We start from the raw sequence: 18,399 nt of genomic DNA on the forward strand, positions 1-18,399 counted from the left end.
TATAAGTCAAAAGACCAACAACTTAAAACCAACAATAAAACAGTAAAGTCTTTTTTGACTTCACTGGTGTTTTTGCTTCGTGGTTTTGCCGCCTCGGTCCCTTTCTTGGCTGGAGTAAGTGTCACTTTGGCTCCAACAGCGATTCTGTTTTCCCATATGTCGCTCCCTCCCTCCACCCCCCCAAAAAAAGAAGAGTTTTACTGAGTGATGCTGAGCATGTCAAGAGGTGTGGAAGAAAGACTAAAACAAAGATCTTTCCTGGTACTTTACACGAAAATACAGAATAAAACCTGTACTTCTTGAGGTCTACGTTGCTTTATACACACGGTTTAAACTCATAGAGAGAAGGGATGCAAAAAAAAAAAATCTATTACTGTATCTCCAGGCAGCAGAACATTTTATTTTATTTTATTTCCCTTTGGGATGAATAAAGTATTCTTGAATTTGAGCTTTGTGCCTTTAAGGTGCGGCTCAGAGCTTGCCAGTCTTGTGCTCACGGTTCCTATTATGTTGAGAGTAAAGTCTCCTCGCAGTGTTTGGCAGTATGTTTTGGGCCAGACGTTTCTCAATAGCGTTGAATATAATCCTGTTTCTATGTCTGTAATGGAGGTTCTTGAAAATCTATTATTCACTTAAAACCTCAACATGCGCTTAAGTTGCCACCTCAACTGCCCCCTAAAGCTACCAGAGCTCTTCACTGTGCAAACCGGTTTATTTTAATGAACTAGAGTGTGAAATGAACTGTAGAGTTGCAAAGGCTAAACGAAACAAAGAAGTCACCCCTACGCGTCACTGCAGCATGCGTCTTCACAGCAGGACAAAGGGGTCCAATGGTCGCGGCTCTGACCCGGCCTGACGGTGTTCTCGAAAGAGGAGAGAGCGGCAACGTTTGTCAAGTCCTGCAAGGACAACCATGACTTTCCGTCTAGGTGAGTTAAATCGACTTCGTCACCTGGAGAAAGGACAATGTAGGCTGTATGCATTATTTCCTTCCTTCTTTTTGGGATGGATCAGATTGTCCATATCTGTTTTTTTTAATTCTATGATGGGAAATCTACCATTTCTAAAGTATGCCTAGTGCAAAATCTAAATACTCATGTTATTTATTTGTAGCAATGATAGATATAAATCCTGTTATGTCAGAAAGTTTGTTTATTTCACCTTATACTGCAGGTTAAACAGCAGAGCTGAGTTTGAAGTAATGAAAAACCAAATCCACTCAAACAGGCAGCAAAAATAAATTTACAGATGTAAGTTTGGAGCATTGCCATACATCAGTTTTGTGATTTTAAATCTGAAAATTATAAATATGTTTTATGGGCTTTCTTTTCTCATAAATCAGAAAGTCAGTTTTGGCGCTTTTTTATTTTTGCTGCTTGTTTGCAGGTGGGCAGTTTCTGGGGAAATTATAAAAGTGAAACTACTGCCAGGCAAATTTTAGCCTTGGATTCCCTGAAGAGGTTTATTGTGTCCTTCCAATAACAGTGTATGTAAAGGGGATAATAAGAATTGTTAAAGCTCAAAACCCATTTTAATAATCAGACTTATATGACAGAAATACAAAATTACCTCAGTGGATAGAAGAATGGAAATTAAAAGGAAAGTCAAAAGAAGAAATCGTGCTTCACCGGTTGCATTTTCTCTTCTTAATAATAATAATAATAATAATAATAATAATAACAATAATTTCATTTTACACTTAAAGTCCTGATTAATCAATAAGTCAGTTGTTCTCTACAGAGCACTTGGCTTTATGACTGCAGGTTTTCTGGTGCTCCTAAGGCCCAGATCTTCTAGTTGTAAGGCTCTATTTTAACCTGTGATGAAGTCTATGGCTTTTCCTGTCTTTACTTTTTTCTCCTACTGCTCTCCATGCATATATTATTAGCAGTTCCTCCTCAAATTAAGAGCATACTCTCTTTGTTTTGTGTTTGCATCGAAAGTAGGCTTACTGTTCATCTTTCCTGTATGAATCCATTGGCATGGCTGTCACTGCCTTTAGCTTTATGTCCCATTGGATGTCCTCCTGTCCCAGTAGTTCTGTGTTTTTCTTCTGTCTTTCCTTCCTGTCCACTCACACACTGTTGCACACACACCACTCATCCTCAACCAGGTTGTGTTCATGAGTTCGTCCTATTAAAAGAGAGTGGCTCCTCTCAAACAATGGCCAATGTTTGCCAATCAGAGCCAGGGGAAGTGTCATAGCGCTGTCAATCAAGCTCATGTACGCGCTGCTAAATATGCTAATGGTGGAGAAATAACTCCACCATTAGCATAATTTTATATCCGCGGTCATCGGTGGCTATGCTAACTAGCCTGAGCATTTATGACAGGCTCTGATGGCAGGTTGGAGCGTTGGAGACCAGAAGCAGTGCATTTCTGCAGTTAGTGCCGAGATAGTGACACCTTCAACAAATAGGTAAAATACATATTTTGATCAAATATACATGCCGCAGCATGAAGTCCTATAAAATTTCATTAATTGTGAACCAGTGCTAAATAAATGGAATAAGTTGAAACAGAACTTTTGTTTTTTTTTTTTTGTTTTTTTTTTATTTGAAGGAGATGAAGTGGAGTGAGCTGGATTCCATCTCTGTAGGGGTGACACCTGAACCAGTGCAGGTTCATTAAATCTCCCCTCAGGTCCACAAACAGCCCCAGTCTCTGAACTGCAGAAGAAACTCTCCTGTGTGCAGCTCCTCGCATTTCAGCATCAGGCTCCACTAATGGCTCCTTCCCCACACCACAGCAGGTTAGACAGACAGTAGAAAGACGAGGCTATGCTTCACTGAATTTCCCCAAGAGAAATAAAGCGTTTTGTGAAAGCGAGAGCCATTGGTAATATAGCTCTTAGGATTGTCTGTTTAACCTAAAAAAAAAATTTTCGGTCTGTATTTTGTGGGACACCTTGGCGCAGCAGCTTGGCGTTATTAACTGAACTGTAGGTGAACCCTGCCACCTGGTGGACAGATAAAACATTGACAATTAACAACACAGGTGGGCTAGAAAATCTTTCATTTTCCAACACCTGATGTGAAATAATCTCAACATTTGTGTGTGTATTCATGAACCTCCTCTATGCATGCATGACAACATGAAGTAGCCTAAACAAACTCAATGATTTGATTTGAAGACATTCAACATCTACCAGGCTATAAAGCTATTTGTAACACAAAGAAACAAAAAAAACAAAGGATTTGGAGAGGCCTAGTCAAAGTTATGACCTCAATCGTATTGGTATGTTTGTGCTATAATCTTATAATCTTCTGTTGTGGCTAAAATTAAAAGTCTGGCAAAGAAAAACAGGCTGAATTTTCTCCACAGTGAGGTAAAATGTTTATTGGTACACACAAAGAAAATATGCATTCTTTCATTTGAACAGATTATCTTAATTCATCAAAGTACTCGTGAGTCTGCGTTTAAAGCCTACTGAGAATCGCTGGATTTGACAAGAAACACCACAGAAGGAGTTTCAACGACTTTAATTCACAGATAGATTTACAAAGAAATACCAAGGAAAAAACAAAAACCCACATTACACAAACAATACAAAGTGCAGAAATATATAACACTGTTTTGTTCTTAAATAAATCGGTAAACAATACCTATAAATATCTGGTGCAATCTGCAGTTTCACAGGACGGCTAGCAGCAAGCAACAACGTACACCGGCGCGATAAAGGGCGACTTGTTCAGTGATACATTTCAGCGGTCGGGTTGGTGTGTCAGTGAGCTGGAGAGAAGGTGGGGAACTCTCAAGTTCTCCTGGAGCATTTGCGTCCTGATGCAGGAGAGCGAGACTAAGAATGGCCGACCCCAGTGGCTGCTGGGAAAGCGAGGGTGGAAGGTTTGTTTATTGCACGAGAACATGAAGCTTAATGCTGGTTTAGACCCTCGGAGATTCTTGCTTCTCGATACTGTGCTCGTAGTTTGTGTTCGTGCAGAAAAAGGTTCTGGAAAGACCCTAAAGCCGTTTAATTAGTGTACTGCGCCCCTCCCGCACTAATTGGCACCCCTGCTAAGGATATTTAAAAAGCCTTGAAACAAATTAATCTTTCATCGCAGGAGAATAATTTTACACCCTTTAGTTTTAGTACGTTTATTCAGTGTAGAACATTTAGAAATATCCCTTAGCTATCTGTAGATCAGGAACTTTGACCACCACAACATCCTGTTTGCCTAGTGGTGAAAACATGACATGACAAAAGGCCAAATTCTCTTCAAAATGGGAACGGCAAGAGAGCAGGTTTAAGTAAGGCAGATCTTGGAAAGTTGGTAAATAGCAGAGTTTAGGTTTTCTCTGCTAAAGCAATAATTAAAAAGGTAAAAGCAACTGGATGAAGATTTGCCATAGTGCACAGTAAGAAATATGGTAAGGGAGTTAAAAGAAAGCCACGTTTCCTTAGCAACCATAAGTCGTGATCTACATGCCAGTCACCTTGGAGGCATCCCAGGAAAAGAGCTTCCAACCTTTACAAACGTAAACATGTGGAGTTTGCTTGACACTGTGGCGAATTTATCAAGAGTTGTGTCTTCGGTTCAGATGGGATTGTGATTAAAGATTAAACGATGAAGACAAAAACTCCTGGCGGATGAATATTTGGATAAGCACTGCATGCCGACTGTGGTGCAATGTGTCGGACTATAGGAGAATCTGAAATATCAGAAGAAGTGACTTTTTTTGGCAGAAAACTGAAATTGAACTAACGTTGGGTAGTTGTGCAGAAGGATGATGAAGAGAATTTGGCCACAGAAACGGTTGATGGGACACAAAACTATCTTTCTTCCAAGGCCGTCTCAGCCTTGAGACTTAAATCCTGTAAAATAAAAACAAAAAACAAAATTGTGGGGTGATGGAACCCTGTCCAATTACCCAAAAGGGGTTCTTCAAAACATCCGGGTCAAGAGTGGCTAACGCTAAAAACACTCCTAATTCCCAATCGATTTCTCAAATTCTTTGGCGTTTCAGAATATTTCTGCTTCGATAAAAGATTAATTTACTTCCAGTCATTTTACCCGGGGTAGCATTAAGTGTGTGGACGGGAGCTGTGTTGTACTCAAAGTGGTGCATCATGTGTGTTGTACAATAAGATTGTAGAGGGTGTTGCTTTGTGCACTAGATGTGTAATTCATATTATTACATCCTATTTGTTATATAGACACTATGTCAACTTTAAACAGCCTTATGGAGGCTGAGAGTCTAGTTAGGCAGAGGGGGATGAAGGCACAGAGGTGTGCTGGAGTTCAAACACACTCTGGTGGCTGTTAAAGGACTCAAGCAGGTTATTGTTGTATGGTTGAGAGAGCAGGATGCAATTTTAAAGAAAACTCTTCATGTACTGAACACAAACAAAATGGAAAAATATGGAGTAATTTCTATAGAGGAAAATGTTTAAGTTATTCTTATTCCTCAACAACATATTGTGCGTCAACAAAATGAAAATATAAATCAAAACAGATTACAGACACATATAAAAAGAATGTTGATTGGACATAAACTAAAGGCTAACAAACATGAACAAGGTGCAAATATAGAAATGTGACCGACTTAAAGTCAGGATGACTTTACCAAATATAAATACGTTTAAAGAATAAACTCCAGCGATGAATAACATAGTCAAGTGTAATTTAACACTAAATTTTCAATGGAAAATTTTGTTTCAGAGTAAAACCTTCAGGGATTTTGATTAATTTATCCATTACAAAGTGGAATTGAGCTCCTTATTTACGTCACATGAAGACTTTATTATGTTATTCTTCATCTTATACTGAGAGTAAATATCAGAATCTGTTTCCTACATTAACTGATTAAATATACAATTCTCATTTTTTTTCTCATTTTCATATCAGACAATGATAACTTAGGCGAATTTAAAAAAAATGTACAGTTTCCAAATGAAGATTGTGTTTATTGAGGGGAAGAAACAAAAAAGGTTATCCAAACCAAGTTGGTTGTATGTGAAAATTGAACTGCATTGATTAAATGCTGTTTTTGTTTGTTTCAATTTCACAAATCGCACAAAGACCAAAAACAAGATGCGTCGCCTCTACTGTCAAATCACTGGCATGCTGTAAAATCTCTCGGATGTGAAAAATATTTCCCCCTTAAGTCGGTGGTCACTTATTATGCAGAACGAATGAGAAACAAAGACGGGAAACAAAAGAGTTAAAAGAGATCAGCAACACTGAAAGAGACCTGCAGAACACTGGGCGGCTCCGTCGGGCGGTCAGATGTTTCTCCCACCGTTGATGACGTTGCCTCCGGGCGGGGCGATGTGGATGGAGTCGAGGATCGGTCGAAGGATTTGGCCGAACGGTCTGGAGGATGGGACAAAAGAGATTTTATTTGAAATAATAAAAAACAAACTACATATCAATGACTCCATCACAGAAATTAAACTTTATAATTCACGGTTCATCAGACCAGAAGCCATTTAAATGTGTTGTGATTAAGTTGAAGTAAATTTTAAGAAATGCAGACCCTCCGTTTACTGATTTTAAGTGACGGAGAGGCGAGAAAGAGAGAAATAAATAGAAAGTGTTTGGATTTCAACCCATAACTCATATTATTTCACAACAGTCACAACCTGAGACACTTTAAATTGACTAAAATCTGAGATTTTTTTTTTTTTTTTTACATTTACACGTTTGATTATTAAAAACTGCATTTATGTGTCCTAAATGAACATTTACCACACACACTCACTCACTGACTCATTATCTACACTGCTTATTTCTGCAGGGTCAAAGGGCGGCTGGTCTCTGTCTACAGGACCATAAAGAACGTGGACACATCATGCAAAAACAATCTGTGCTTGGAATCGAACCAGGGATCCAACTTCCAAGTTGATTCAATTTCGGCTTTTGGGAAATGAATGCTGCAACATTTACGAAAACATTACCAATGGAAATCCCTAAATATACACATGACATGTTTACTTTCCTCACCTTTAAAGGCACTGAAAGTGGAATTGAGCTCCTTATTTACGTCATTTTAAAAATATTCTAACCTGGGTGAGTTGATTTTATTAATGTTTTAGAATAAACTCTCTATACTCGGCTTATCTGAATCGTGTTAGTTCGCATGCTGTCTTTTGTTAAACAAAAAATACCAATTGCTCCTGTTCTATAATTTAAAGTGGATGAAAAAGGTCTTAACAGATTTAAACAAGTTGCAGATGACTAATAACTAATTATCTTATACACATTTTACATATCCTAACTTTCCTAAAATAATGGCCCAAGTCATTGTTTCTTGCCAAAAGTAATTTTGGCAACAACAAAAATCACCACTTTTTTTTCTCTTTCTTTTTTTTTTTTTTTTTACAAAAGATGTCTTAGGCAAAAAGAATAAAAAATTCAGCAAGCTATTATTTTAGGAAGGTGACAATATACAATGTGTGTTACATATAAATAGTAACATATAATTGTCTTTTTTTTTATCCCTGTAAGAGAAGCTCTGGGTCATGTCTGTAGCTGGAAGCAGATCACACCGAATCTGTGGTAAAACTTGTCTCAGCTGTGACCGAACCAAAACTCCCCTCAAACCGGCGTGTCATTCCAGGAGAATAAACCAGGTCCGTTTATCGTAACTCTAAACCAGTTTCTGTGGAAGCCGGTCACTCACGTGGAGAGGACCTCCGACGGCAGGTCTGTGATGTACGACGGGATGGTCCTGCCAGTCAGGAACTGGGCCACCTCGTTGGTGAACGTGTTGCAGTTGTGCTCGAACAGACGATACCTGTCGCCTCTGAACAAACAAGCAAGAGAAGGTTTGAGATTCATCATCTTGACGCTGAAGTCACGACTGGACCGGGAATAGCTTCGCTGCAAAAGAGGACAAGACGGCCCCCAGGACCTGTATGTTGTTTCTCCCAGAGAGGAGAGGTAGTCCATGAAGATCTCCTCCGTCACTTCGGTCTCGCCCAGCTCCACCACCGTGTCTGGAGGCCCCAGCATCGTCCCTCCCTGACATAAACCACACAGAGAAAAGCGTTTTGAAACTGAAATGCCGCAGGAACAACACCCCGCTCATTTAGTTTAGTTTTTTTTTTTTTTTCCTTCAGGGCAAAACTAAAAGCTACAACTTTGTTGGATGTGGAAACTCATCAATAATTAGCTGCAGCGAGGAAGACGGTACTTATCACAACCATAAACATAAACAACTGTAAAGAGTTAATGTCGTATGTGAACAGGATTTTTTTTCTCTTGTTCATTTCGCTTTGGTCTCGTCTTTCGGCGCTCTTTTAAATGTTACCATTGAATTTTATGCATCTACTTTTTTTTTTATTTTATTTTTTTTACTTTTTTTATAACTAATGTCATTATCAGCTTCAATCATGTTTTCCATGTGACGTCTATGAAAGTTTAATTATATTAGTGGCATTTAGACTCTGCATGGTCATTAAAAAAAAAACACAATAAAGTATTCTGATTACAGCTACATTTTTTGTGAAATATTTTTAAAAAGCTGTCAAAAAGTAGCTTTTTTCCAATTCATAGAAAAAGCAGAATATTTACAGATTTACTCTCAAGAAAAACACATTAACTGAGTGAAAAACAGCAAAACAAAAACCAAGAGAATTTTTTTTTTTAATTAATCTTATTGTGATGGTGAGAAAAACTAAAACAATACACAGGCAAGCAAGAGGTCGCGACATTTGTTTCAAAACAAACAAAACAGTTATGCAAAATTGCACTTAAAATTTTGATGTTCAAGTTTAAAATCTGCATTTAAACATAAACTATTGCATTTCCAAATCTTAATACGTAAGCCATCTTCTGTCTTCCATGTGTACACAGGGACTAGTATTGTTGCCTAGCGCCATTTATTTGCTTCATGGGTAAAAACCCTTCAAATAATTTCAGCTGCAAAAATAATAAAAAGAAATTAGAATTCAGTGGGGAAAATTAGAAATGTATACTTATTTACTTATTTTATAATAGTTAATAATTAAATTCTTAAGGAATTAAATTATTTCTTTTATTTTCTCCTAGCTTTTCTTTAAAATTAGAAAGACAAGAGAACATGCCATTTTGGAAAAGCAGATGTGTGTTGGTCTTCATTAGTCAGAAAATTAGACACTTGTTCCTATCGACAGTGAGAGCAGTAATTTGAAAGTTTATGATAAGCCAAGCTGTGAACAGAAAGGGCTCGGGTTTATCTTGCCACCGCATACAGGGAGCAGGGTGACTAAAAGGGAGGGTAAAAAGTCTCTGAAGCTCACTGTTAGGAGCTGCAAATCCATCTTACCAGTGAACAGCTGGAGATGCCCTCCCCTCCAAAGAAGAACTCATCACCATATGCCACTATAGCTGTGTGCCTGCGAGAAAAAAGCCAAAGTAAATCCAAGTTACAGACTGCAGAAACGTTGTAGCAAGCTATACAGATTTTGCAATGCTCTTTAAGTTACTGCCCTACATGTTGTAGTTGTATTTCAGAGCATACAGTATTCCTACGGTTCAGGAAGTCAGACTCACCATATACCATCCAGCTGTTTACCTGCAACAAGGAGATGATTAGTGACGGTAGGAGACAGCAGACCCATTTTAACTGGTTCTGAAGAGCCCGTTTAAACCAATGACATCCCTGTTCCCATGATATAATGTACAACTACTAACAGTCAGGATTTTAATAAACTGGGAAAATAATACTTAGACGTGTAAAGTTAAAAGATATTATTCACATATTGTCCCCTTTCGGCCATTCTGCAACCGCTATTTTTTTTATTACAATTATTTAATACCAACTTACCTAACATGATAGGACTAAGGCTGCGAGCCATTCCTCTTGACAGGTCGTAGATATACAGTTGAACATTGTACCGAGGTATATTTTTATCCATTACTTCAACTCTAAATTATCTGGTTTTTTATCTCGGTTAGCTGAACTGCAGACCCTTAAACGGTACAGATGGAGGGGAGGAGTTAACAGAAGGGTGATGTCATTACGTCTGCTGACTTCCGCTTTTGTTACTTTCAAAATAAAACTAACCTCTACAGAGAAAGAGGAAACGTTACATCAAGATTAGTTTTTAAAAGAGCATGTAGTTTTACGTTGAAGGTCAATGACACATTTTTCTGTTTTACTTTAACTGTTTTTGTGACTTCACACTATTTTAAGCCTAACATAACGATTTGGGCTCGAAGATTGTCATATGATAGTAAATAATAATAATCATTTTAAAAATCGATATTCTCAGCTGACAAATGGTGGCTTTTATCTAAATTGTCTTAATTAAATCACTGCTTAAAAAGGATAGAAAATGCAATCTTATTTTAGATTAAAAAAAAACAACTAATATTTGTGTAAAAGAAATTATTTTCTAAAACAATATGCTGTTGTTGTTTCATCTTAATCATTGTTAAACTTGTCATTGCAGTGTTATGTGATAGATCATCACATATGGTTGCATGATTTTGAAGTAGAAGAAAAAGGATAAATCGATGGTGGAAGGTGAACCCTGCTCCAATCTTCCAATCAACTCTGACCGGCTTCCATGTCCCTGATAAAGAAAAGTCAACAGTATGATGCTACCACCACTATGTGTTTCTTGAGCTGTGAATCTCTGCAGCTCCTCTAGGGCTACTATGCTTTTGCTAGGCTTTTGGTAGTTTCTCTAATTAATTCTGTACTTTCCTTACCTTTCTATTTTAACAACTTTCTCCAAAAATCATGTGTCTTTCTTAAAAATTAAAGTAAATACAAAACCCCCAGTTGTGACAGTTGTCTGAAATGCAACAGCAGATGATACTACTTTTTTGTTGCTTATATTTTTATCTTGTTCATTTCATTTTCTATAAAAGTTGCTCCTGGTTTAGTTACAGTCATTTATGATAGATTAGTATTTGGGTAATACTCAACATGAAATATAACATAACATAATTCAACTGTATGGCTTTACAACTTTATTCCTGACCTATTTGCTGTGCTTCTTGATTATTAGCTTCGTGGAATAATATTTGTCTCTTATTAGGGTACACACACGTAGACACACGTAGAAGAAGTAGAAGTGTGTTACGTACACACACACACACGTAACACACGTAGACCCAATTTTCTAATTGCATTATGAAGTCAACAGGCTGTTTTAATTTAGTTAATTTAATTTTAATTGAATTTAGTATTATACTAAATTGCGTTGGGAGTGGGGAGTGGCCCGCTTTCCATATTTTTTTTTAATTTATTTTTGATGGGGTTTTTTGTGAGGAGAATGCGTAATGTTAGCTGTCCACCATTGGGGGGCGCATCCACGTCTTCTACCGCAATTTGCAATCCACAACATCCTGAACCAGAGGGGGGCAGTAATGTGCTCGAACGTGCGGTGTTCAGACGTTGTCAAAACCAGAAAGAAGAACAGCCACAACCCTCCTTCCTTTCGGACCAAAATAGACAGTTAAGGGTGGAGGAGCTGACATCAACTAGTCAGAAATGGCTGCCACCGGAGTTCTTCCCTTCATTAGGGGGGTAGACCTCAGTGGAAACGACTTTAAAGTAAGAATTTTTGGTTGACTTTGGCTAGTTTTATACCAGTGTTTGTTTACCCGCTGCTTTAGCTGAAGCTAATTCAAGTGTGAGAATCGGCAACAAATGGCTGAAACAGAGGCATAGCTTAACATTAGGAGCATTGGGCGTTAGCCAGTTGTCAAAATGACAAAGTAGCATTCATGTCCGCTACTGTTGACCTCTTTATTTTTCCCTGCTAAATTGTACTTTGAAGGAAAAGATAGTGAAGAGCTTTCTCTTAAGTTTGTCACTTATTCAACAATTAAGTATAGTTTGGGTCAAAGTAGCCACTTCCACCATCACGTCACCCTGCTAATTTAGCTTTACTTTTAGCTAACTTTAGCTGTGTTGCTTCAGGGTTGCTTGTAACGCGTCGATACGTTTTTTTTTTTTTTTTTACTGTTTTCACAATGCAGGCCAGTATGGACTGATGCTGCAGGTTTAGATAACATAGTGCAGTTTATTGAACTTTGTCAGAGCATGTTGAGGGATTGAAATCAACCAGTGTTGTCATGACTACCGTATGTCCTGACAGCCTTTGTTTGCTCAATGATTGGCCAAAATGTCATAACTTGACCTCATTCTGTGTATTAATTAATTGAGAGAGATCGTATTGATGACAACAACAACAACTGCAATCAGGCGGTTTCTACATCTGGTACTGACTCTATTTCCATCGCAGCAGTGAGATTTTGACCCAGTAATTCAGGCACATTTAAGGGTTTTTGAGCTTGAACGCTCAATTTCATATCATTCAACAGGATCTAGTCAAATCTGGACTTTGACTAGGTCACGCTAAGGCTCTCATTCTTTCAAGCCATTGAGAGGTGGGCTTGTAGAGAAGCTCTCCTAGACGAGGAGAGGGAATTTATCAGCTGCACTGTGGAGTGATTTGAAGTCCAGTGGTACCACAGGGACAACAAAAGTTGCAGGACACAGACCCTTAAGGCAATACGGGTCTGTGTTGCCTCCACAATAATTTGTGCATGTGTGGCATAAATTAGACAGTAAAAAAAGATACAACTTTTGAAAGTACTGCGCTCAGACGAGGCCAAGTTTGATCTCCTTGGTATCAATCTAAATAGTTTGGAAGAAGAGAAAAAGCTTCATTTTCCAGAGTCAAACAAGGAAGTAGAAATTTCATGTCCTGGGGAAATGTAAATAATGTCTTGGCATCCCTGAACCAGAAGCCTGAAGTCGGGTCATGCATGGGTCATGATGAAGAACGAACCAGCCTCCAGAACTCAGAGCTGTGGGAAATCTCAGCAGTGGGCTGAAGATTTAAACTGAGAAACCTAAACTCCGTCTGAGACGCGTTACCTCTCGCTGCTGTACTGGCAATTACTTCCTGAAAATGCAAATCTATTAATTGTATGTAATAAGCTTTATTTCAGATTTTGCTTAGTCATTAAAATAATAAAGTCACTATTAAAACAAAAACGCAGTTCATTTCCTTGCAAGTAAGCCAGATTACATTATCTGTGTTCTCCTGCTTCTCTGTAACAGACTATAAATACACTCCACAGATTAACAGTGTTTATTTTTGGGTTAAATCATGCAGTTACTGTTTCAACGATACACAGATTTGACCTCGGTAACATCAAGAAGTCGTCACAGATTAAATCAGGTGTTCAACTTGCTGCTTTCATTCATTCTGTCTGATCAGGATTGAAAAAGTTTCTCTGGCCTTATAGAAACTTCCAGTTCGGTTTATTGTTTTGAAGTCAGTGCTTGTCTTAATTGTGTTTCCAGAGTTTTTCTCCCTAATTATCCTCCCATCTCTCTCTGTTTGCGTCTGTCCCTGCAGGGAGGATACTTCCCTGAACACGTCAAGTGTATGAGCAGCCTGCGATGGCTGAAGCTGAACAGGACGGGACTTTGTTACCTCCCAGAGGAGCTGGCTTCTCTCCAGAAGCTGGTGAGTTATTGCAACTGATTTCATTTAATCACCCCCAAAGCGTTTATATTTATAGCATTTTTTTTTTTTTTTCATGCGGTATCACCGTGTAGAAACTATAATCTCTCGGTCTTTCAGTTGAGGGCAGAGTAACAGGTTTTTGCTGAGACAGGAAGTGTATTTCCTAGTGTAGAGATTTTCCACTCAGTTGGAAAATCACTACACTAGATTATTTGCAGCCTCGTCTTTGGGAAACAAAGGGCTTGTGGGTTAAGAAGTTACTTATTTGTACTAAATAGATTGTTTTCCCCAAAAAAAGAAGTGACAAATTAAAAAATGATTAACCACCTTTTTAACAGAATTGCTCATTGTTTTAGAACTATTTCAACTTGTTTTTATTTTATTGTTCAAAGCTCAGCTGAAACGACTGGGAGCTCCTTCCTCCCACTTTAAAAGCTTTTGCCCTTGTAGCTTAATGCAGTTATTTTATTCCTAATGTGCACTGTGAGCGTTTCTGGAGGGACGCTGTATTAAACCTTTAATGCCTCGCGTTCAGTGAAGTGCGCCTGAGTGCTCTACCGATCCGGTTAGACGGACAGGTTCATTTTTCTTCCTGATCAAAGCGTTGACGTCGGTTTCCATGTTGCTCGATCGAAAGTCTTTGCAGTCCTCGACATTGATCACGTTTTGTCTCGTTGTAACCAAAGAACAGGAATCATTTCTCTTGAACACTCAGCCTCTTCTGGAGGCTTATAGCTCCTCAAATGAAATATGTATTTAAATGTTTGGTTCTTGACTGCTGCAACGTCCATGTTCTATCATAGTGGATCTTAAGAAAGAATTAAATCTCATATGTATCTGGCTTTTTGTAAACATGCCAGAGACATTTCATTGCATACATTCAGAAAATCCTAAAAAACTTTTTTTCTGTTTAACAGAAACAATCCCTGAATTTCTGAGACGGTTTAGTTTTGTCATTGTTTAGTTAAAAATATCTCTATATTTAACTGTCATAACTGTTTAGTTACATCTCAGCATATCGAGGTGCAATTAATCAAATTTGTGTTTATTTAGATTTTTGAAAAAGGTCAAATTTTTTATAAAATACTAAACTTCCCTTCTTCTGTTGCTCTCAGGATATGTAAACACAAATAGCAGAAGTCTTTGTAAAACTCTAAATGTTGAGAAATTTGTAATTGGATGATTTAAGAGAGGACAGATTGATGTGACGTGGCCCACTCTGCCTGGAAACATGTTTGAGCTGCTTTTATTCAAAAATAATATCACCTTTGTAAAAAACTAAATGTAAGATTTTTAAGCAGAGCATTCCAAACAAACAAACAAAAAAAGATAAATGTTTATTTTTGCTAGGTATTAAATGCTGTGATGTTTTTTTTCAGCCTTCTGATTAGACACTTTAAATTTACTGCAATCTGAAAGAAAAGGACAAAAGTCTGTGAATAAAACGAGTTTTCATACTAAATGAGTCGTTGTGACAAATAATCACGATTTTGTTTTTGACCAGGATCATGGTTTTTTTAGCTTCAAAAATTAGTAGTTTACAAAGACAGTTCATGTTTACTCCCTTGAGAAAGTAGAGCCTTACATTCACAGATTTCTACATGTTTGATCAAACTCAAAAGAATAAAACATCTCAGCTTTATCCTCCCTGTCTCTCTTCCGTCAAAAGGACCTTCTCACATCCATATTGGCTATTGCTAATTTTGTAAACGACGAGCCCGATCAGCGCACATCAGAGCCGCGTTCGGCTGCAGAGGGGAACCTGTGGGCTGAGCCGACCTCTTGTTCAGATAAAGAACTATTTATTAACGAGTGCAACCTTTTTATCTCCATTCTTCAGGAACATCTTTCAGTGAGTCACAACAGCCTGACCACTTTACATGGAGAACTTTCCAGCTTACCAAACCTGCGGGTAACTAACACGCGCACGCACACGCACGCACACACACACACACACACACACACACCTTACTGTAGAAATGAATCTTGTGCATCTGCCCTGTTTTCTGTTTGCTCCGGTGTGGAGTCTCACGTCTCGTCCCTGTTCAGGCCGTGGTGGCCAGAGCCAACAGCCTGAAGAACTCTGGAGTCCCAGATGACATCTTTCAGCTTGAGGACCTCTCCGTCCTGGTGCGAAACCATCACCTGTTAAACACGTTATTGGTTAGTTAACATGTACGAGTGAAAATATCACTTCTTTCTTTTTTCTTTTTTTTCTTTTTTGCAGGATCTGAGCTACAACCAGCTGACAGAGATCCCCAGGGACCTAGAGAACAGCAGGAACATGCTGGTGTTGAATCTGAGCCACAACAGCATCGACTCCATCCCCAACCAGCTGTTCATCAACCTCACCGACCTGCTGTACCTGGACCTGAGTGACAACAAGCTGGACAGCCTGCCGCCCCAGATGAGGCGCCTGGTGCACCTGCAGACGCTCATTCTGAACAACAACCCGCTCATGCACGCCCAGCTGCGGTAAAACACACACACACACACCTTTATTTCTCTTCAGTGTGTGTGTGTGTGGAGCTTTTTCAGCTAAACTGGAAGCTGGCCTGTTGTGTGTGTTTCTGAGCAGCCAGCTGCCGGCCATGGTGGCGTTGCAGACGCTTCACCTGAGGAACACGCAGAGAACGCAGAGCAACATGCCCACCAGTTTGGAGGGACTGACTAATTTGGCAGGTAGCGAAGCTTTTCTGGACCTGGTGTTTTACCCCGGGTTGTTTCAGCTGCAGGAACTGGGAGGGGGGGCAAAATCAGATCTCCAGGGTAGAATCTAGGAAACAACCTGGTAGGGAGGTGGTAGTTTTGATGGAAGGCTGCTGAGCATTCCCTACTGGTTCAATCTTAGTTTAAACTCTTATCTAGTTCCTTCTAGCTTTAGAAGATAGAAGTAAATTAGTATTTTTGATTGCAGCATTTCAACTAGAGGTGCAGCTTTCTGGCTGACGACTGATCTTTAGAAAACCTGACCTGTATATTCTGATTTTGGCCAAATGCAGTACTCTAATTTAAACCTTGTTTCTTCATGTCTGATTCTAGTGACTTCTATTGCTTACAGTAAAATAGATTGAGTTAACTGCACAGGAAGATTTAGATAAATTAATTTAATGAAACCTGAATGTTCCCTTTAGCCATCTGTGGAAGTGGAGAGAGGAAACAGTCATGTTAAATAAACATTTTTGGGGGGATTTAAAGTGTTAATTTCAGAACATTTTACAGGGTTTGTGCTCTATAAAATAAATAAAAAGAAATGATAATTGCCAGGAGTCTGTATCATGAACAAAATTTCTACTTTAATTATTAAAAATCTGTGAAACAGGCCAAGACGACATGCATCTTAAAAAATAAATACCAAATTATGACAACCTAATATTATATTAAAAAAATCCAAGAAAAGCAAGTACGATTTATAACTGTGAGGGAAGGATAGAGAAATTATGCCACCAGATATTTTATGAGCTTAACTTTTCAGATTTGGGAGGCAGTTTACTCCTGTTTCAGAGTGTTGCCATTTTGAAGTTATTTCTGGTGTTCCTGCAACAAATCCATGAGCTTCCGTATTTTGTTTCTTATGTTATCTAAAAGCTCCATCTTTACATCCGTCGTCACTCTTTAGATTCAGTTCACGTTCGGAAACATTTTATTGCTCCCAAAGGCAAATCAGGCTGTCCATAAGATTCGGCTTTCCCTCTTTTTCCTGCTTCCTTCCTGAAAAACAAAAAATAAAGTCAGGAAATGTAAAAAAAAAAAGACCAAAAACACACCAAAAAAAACCCTGAAACTAGTTTTAGTTCTGTGACAGTTACCAGTTTCCTTTAGGTTTACTGAGACTCCGCACAGAAAACACCGCAAAGACCCTGGGAGGAAAAACGTTCCGGGTCGCGTTCTGGATGAGCAACCTCAGACATCACACTCGTACCGTCGGGTAAACATTTGCCGTCTTTCTCGCCTTTGTCCGTCCAGACGTGGACCTGTCCTGCAACGACCTGACCCGGGTCCCGGAGTGCCTGTATTCCCTGAGCAGCCTGAAGAGGCTCAACCTGAGCAGCAACCAGATCTCTGAGCTGTCGCTGTGCATCGACCAGTGGACCCAGCTGGAGACGCTGAACCTGAGCCGAAACCAGCTCACCTCGCTGCCCGTGAGAACCGACGCTACCCGGCTACCTCGTGTTTTTTTTGTTTGTTTGTTTGTTTTTTTACAGTCCAGAGCGCAAACCGCACGGTGGTGAAACGCTTGCTTATGTGTCTCCCATCAGTCTGCCATCTGCAAGCTGTCCAAGCTGAAGAAGCTGTACGTGAATTCGAACAAACTGGACTTCGACGGGCTTCCGCCAGGCGTGAGCAAACTCTGCAGCCTGACGGAGTTCATGGCTGCCAACAACAACCTGGAGCTCATCCCAGAGGGCCTCTGCAGGTGCGCCGTAGACGCAGACGTGGTGTCGTCTCAGAAATGTTGCAACGCTCTCTAAATGTTTGGTTTCGTGTCGTTTAGGTGCGACAAATTGAAGAAGTTGGTGCTGAACAAGAACCGGCTGGTGACGCTGCCGGAAACCATCCACTTCTTAACCGAGTTGGAGGTACAACGTTGTTACAAACGGCCACATTAATGGTGTTTCTGTCACTTTTGACCACATTAATGTGGGTTTGATACGAAGTGCCTCTTTATAAATGCTTTTTTAGGACTGGGGAAAGCAAGAAGTAAACCAGATAAATGGAGCTGACTAATAAATTTGGACGTTGTGGTTGTAAACCAACTTCTGTCAATTAAAACAGGGAAATTCATTGTTTAATTTAACTTTCTATATTTAGTGAGGAAATCTGTTTTTATGACTTGTTTTTTTAACACCTGTTCTGTTATTAGTGTGTAGAACCTCATTTTGCATATTGCTTTATAGCAATATGTGGCCCTTACTAATGTTTGCAAAAAACAATATAAAACCGATCATCCTTTATCTTCTTTCTTTATATATATA

The 18,399-nt window shown here is 39.0% G+C and overlaps 2 protein-coding genes across 2 annotated transcripts in view; one reads left to right on the forward strand and one right to left on the reverse strand.

Moving 5' to 3' along the window:
* Window positions 1-3,319: 3,319 nt before the first annotated feature.
* Window positions 3,320-9,944, reverse strand: LOC103147400 (desumoylating isopeptidase 1-like). Its single transcript, XM_007565718.2, has 6 exons — window positions 9,754-9,944; window positions 9,480-9,501; window positions 9,253-9,322; window positions 7,858-7,967; window positions 7,627-7,749; window positions 3,320-6,317 (listed from the first exon to the last, which is right to left on the reverse strand). The coding sequence occupies exons 1-6, from the start codon at window positions 9,842-9,844 to the stop codon at window positions 6,227-6,229; spliced, it is 507 nt and encodes a 168-aa protein (XP_007565780.1). The 5' UTR covers window positions 9,845-9,944; the 3' UTR covers window positions 3,320-6,226.
* Window positions 9,945-11,338: 1,394 nt separating this feature from the next.
* The window catches only part of flii (FLII actin remodeling protein), a 16,331-nt gene continuing 9,270 nt past the window's right edge, over window positions 11,339-18,399 (forward strand). Inside the window, exons 1-9 of the mRNA XM_016678362.1 lie at window positions 11,339-11,493; window positions 13,313-13,423; window positions 15,264-15,335; window positions 15,473-15,553; window positions 15,651-15,898; window positions 16,002-16,105; window positions 17,390-17,565; window positions 17,683-17,840; window positions 17,919-18,029. Coding sequence (XP_016533848.1) covers window positions 11,431-11,493; window positions 13,313-13,423; window positions 15,264-15,335; window positions 15,473-15,553; window positions 15,651-15,898; window positions 16,002-16,105; window positions 17,390-17,565; window positions 17,683-17,840; window positions 17,919-18,029 — 1,124 coding nt within the window. The 5' untranslated portion in view covers window positions 11,339-11,430. The remainder of the gene's footprint in view (window positions 11,494-13,312; window positions 13,424-15,263; window positions 15,336-15,472; window positions 15,554-15,650; window positions 15,899-16,001; window positions 16,106-17,389; window positions 17,566-17,682; window positions 17,841-17,918; window positions 18,030-18,399) is intronic.

The sequence above is a fragment of the Poecilia formosa genome, unplaced genomic scaffold (assembly GCF_000485575.1).
Source record: "Poecilia formosa unplaced genomic scaffold, Poecilia_formosa-5.1.2 Scaffold182, whole genome shotgun sequence".
In the NCBI taxonomy this organism is placed as follows: Eukaryota; Metazoa; Chordata; class Actinopteri; order Cyprinodontiformes; family Poeciliidae; genus Poecilia; species Poecilia formosa.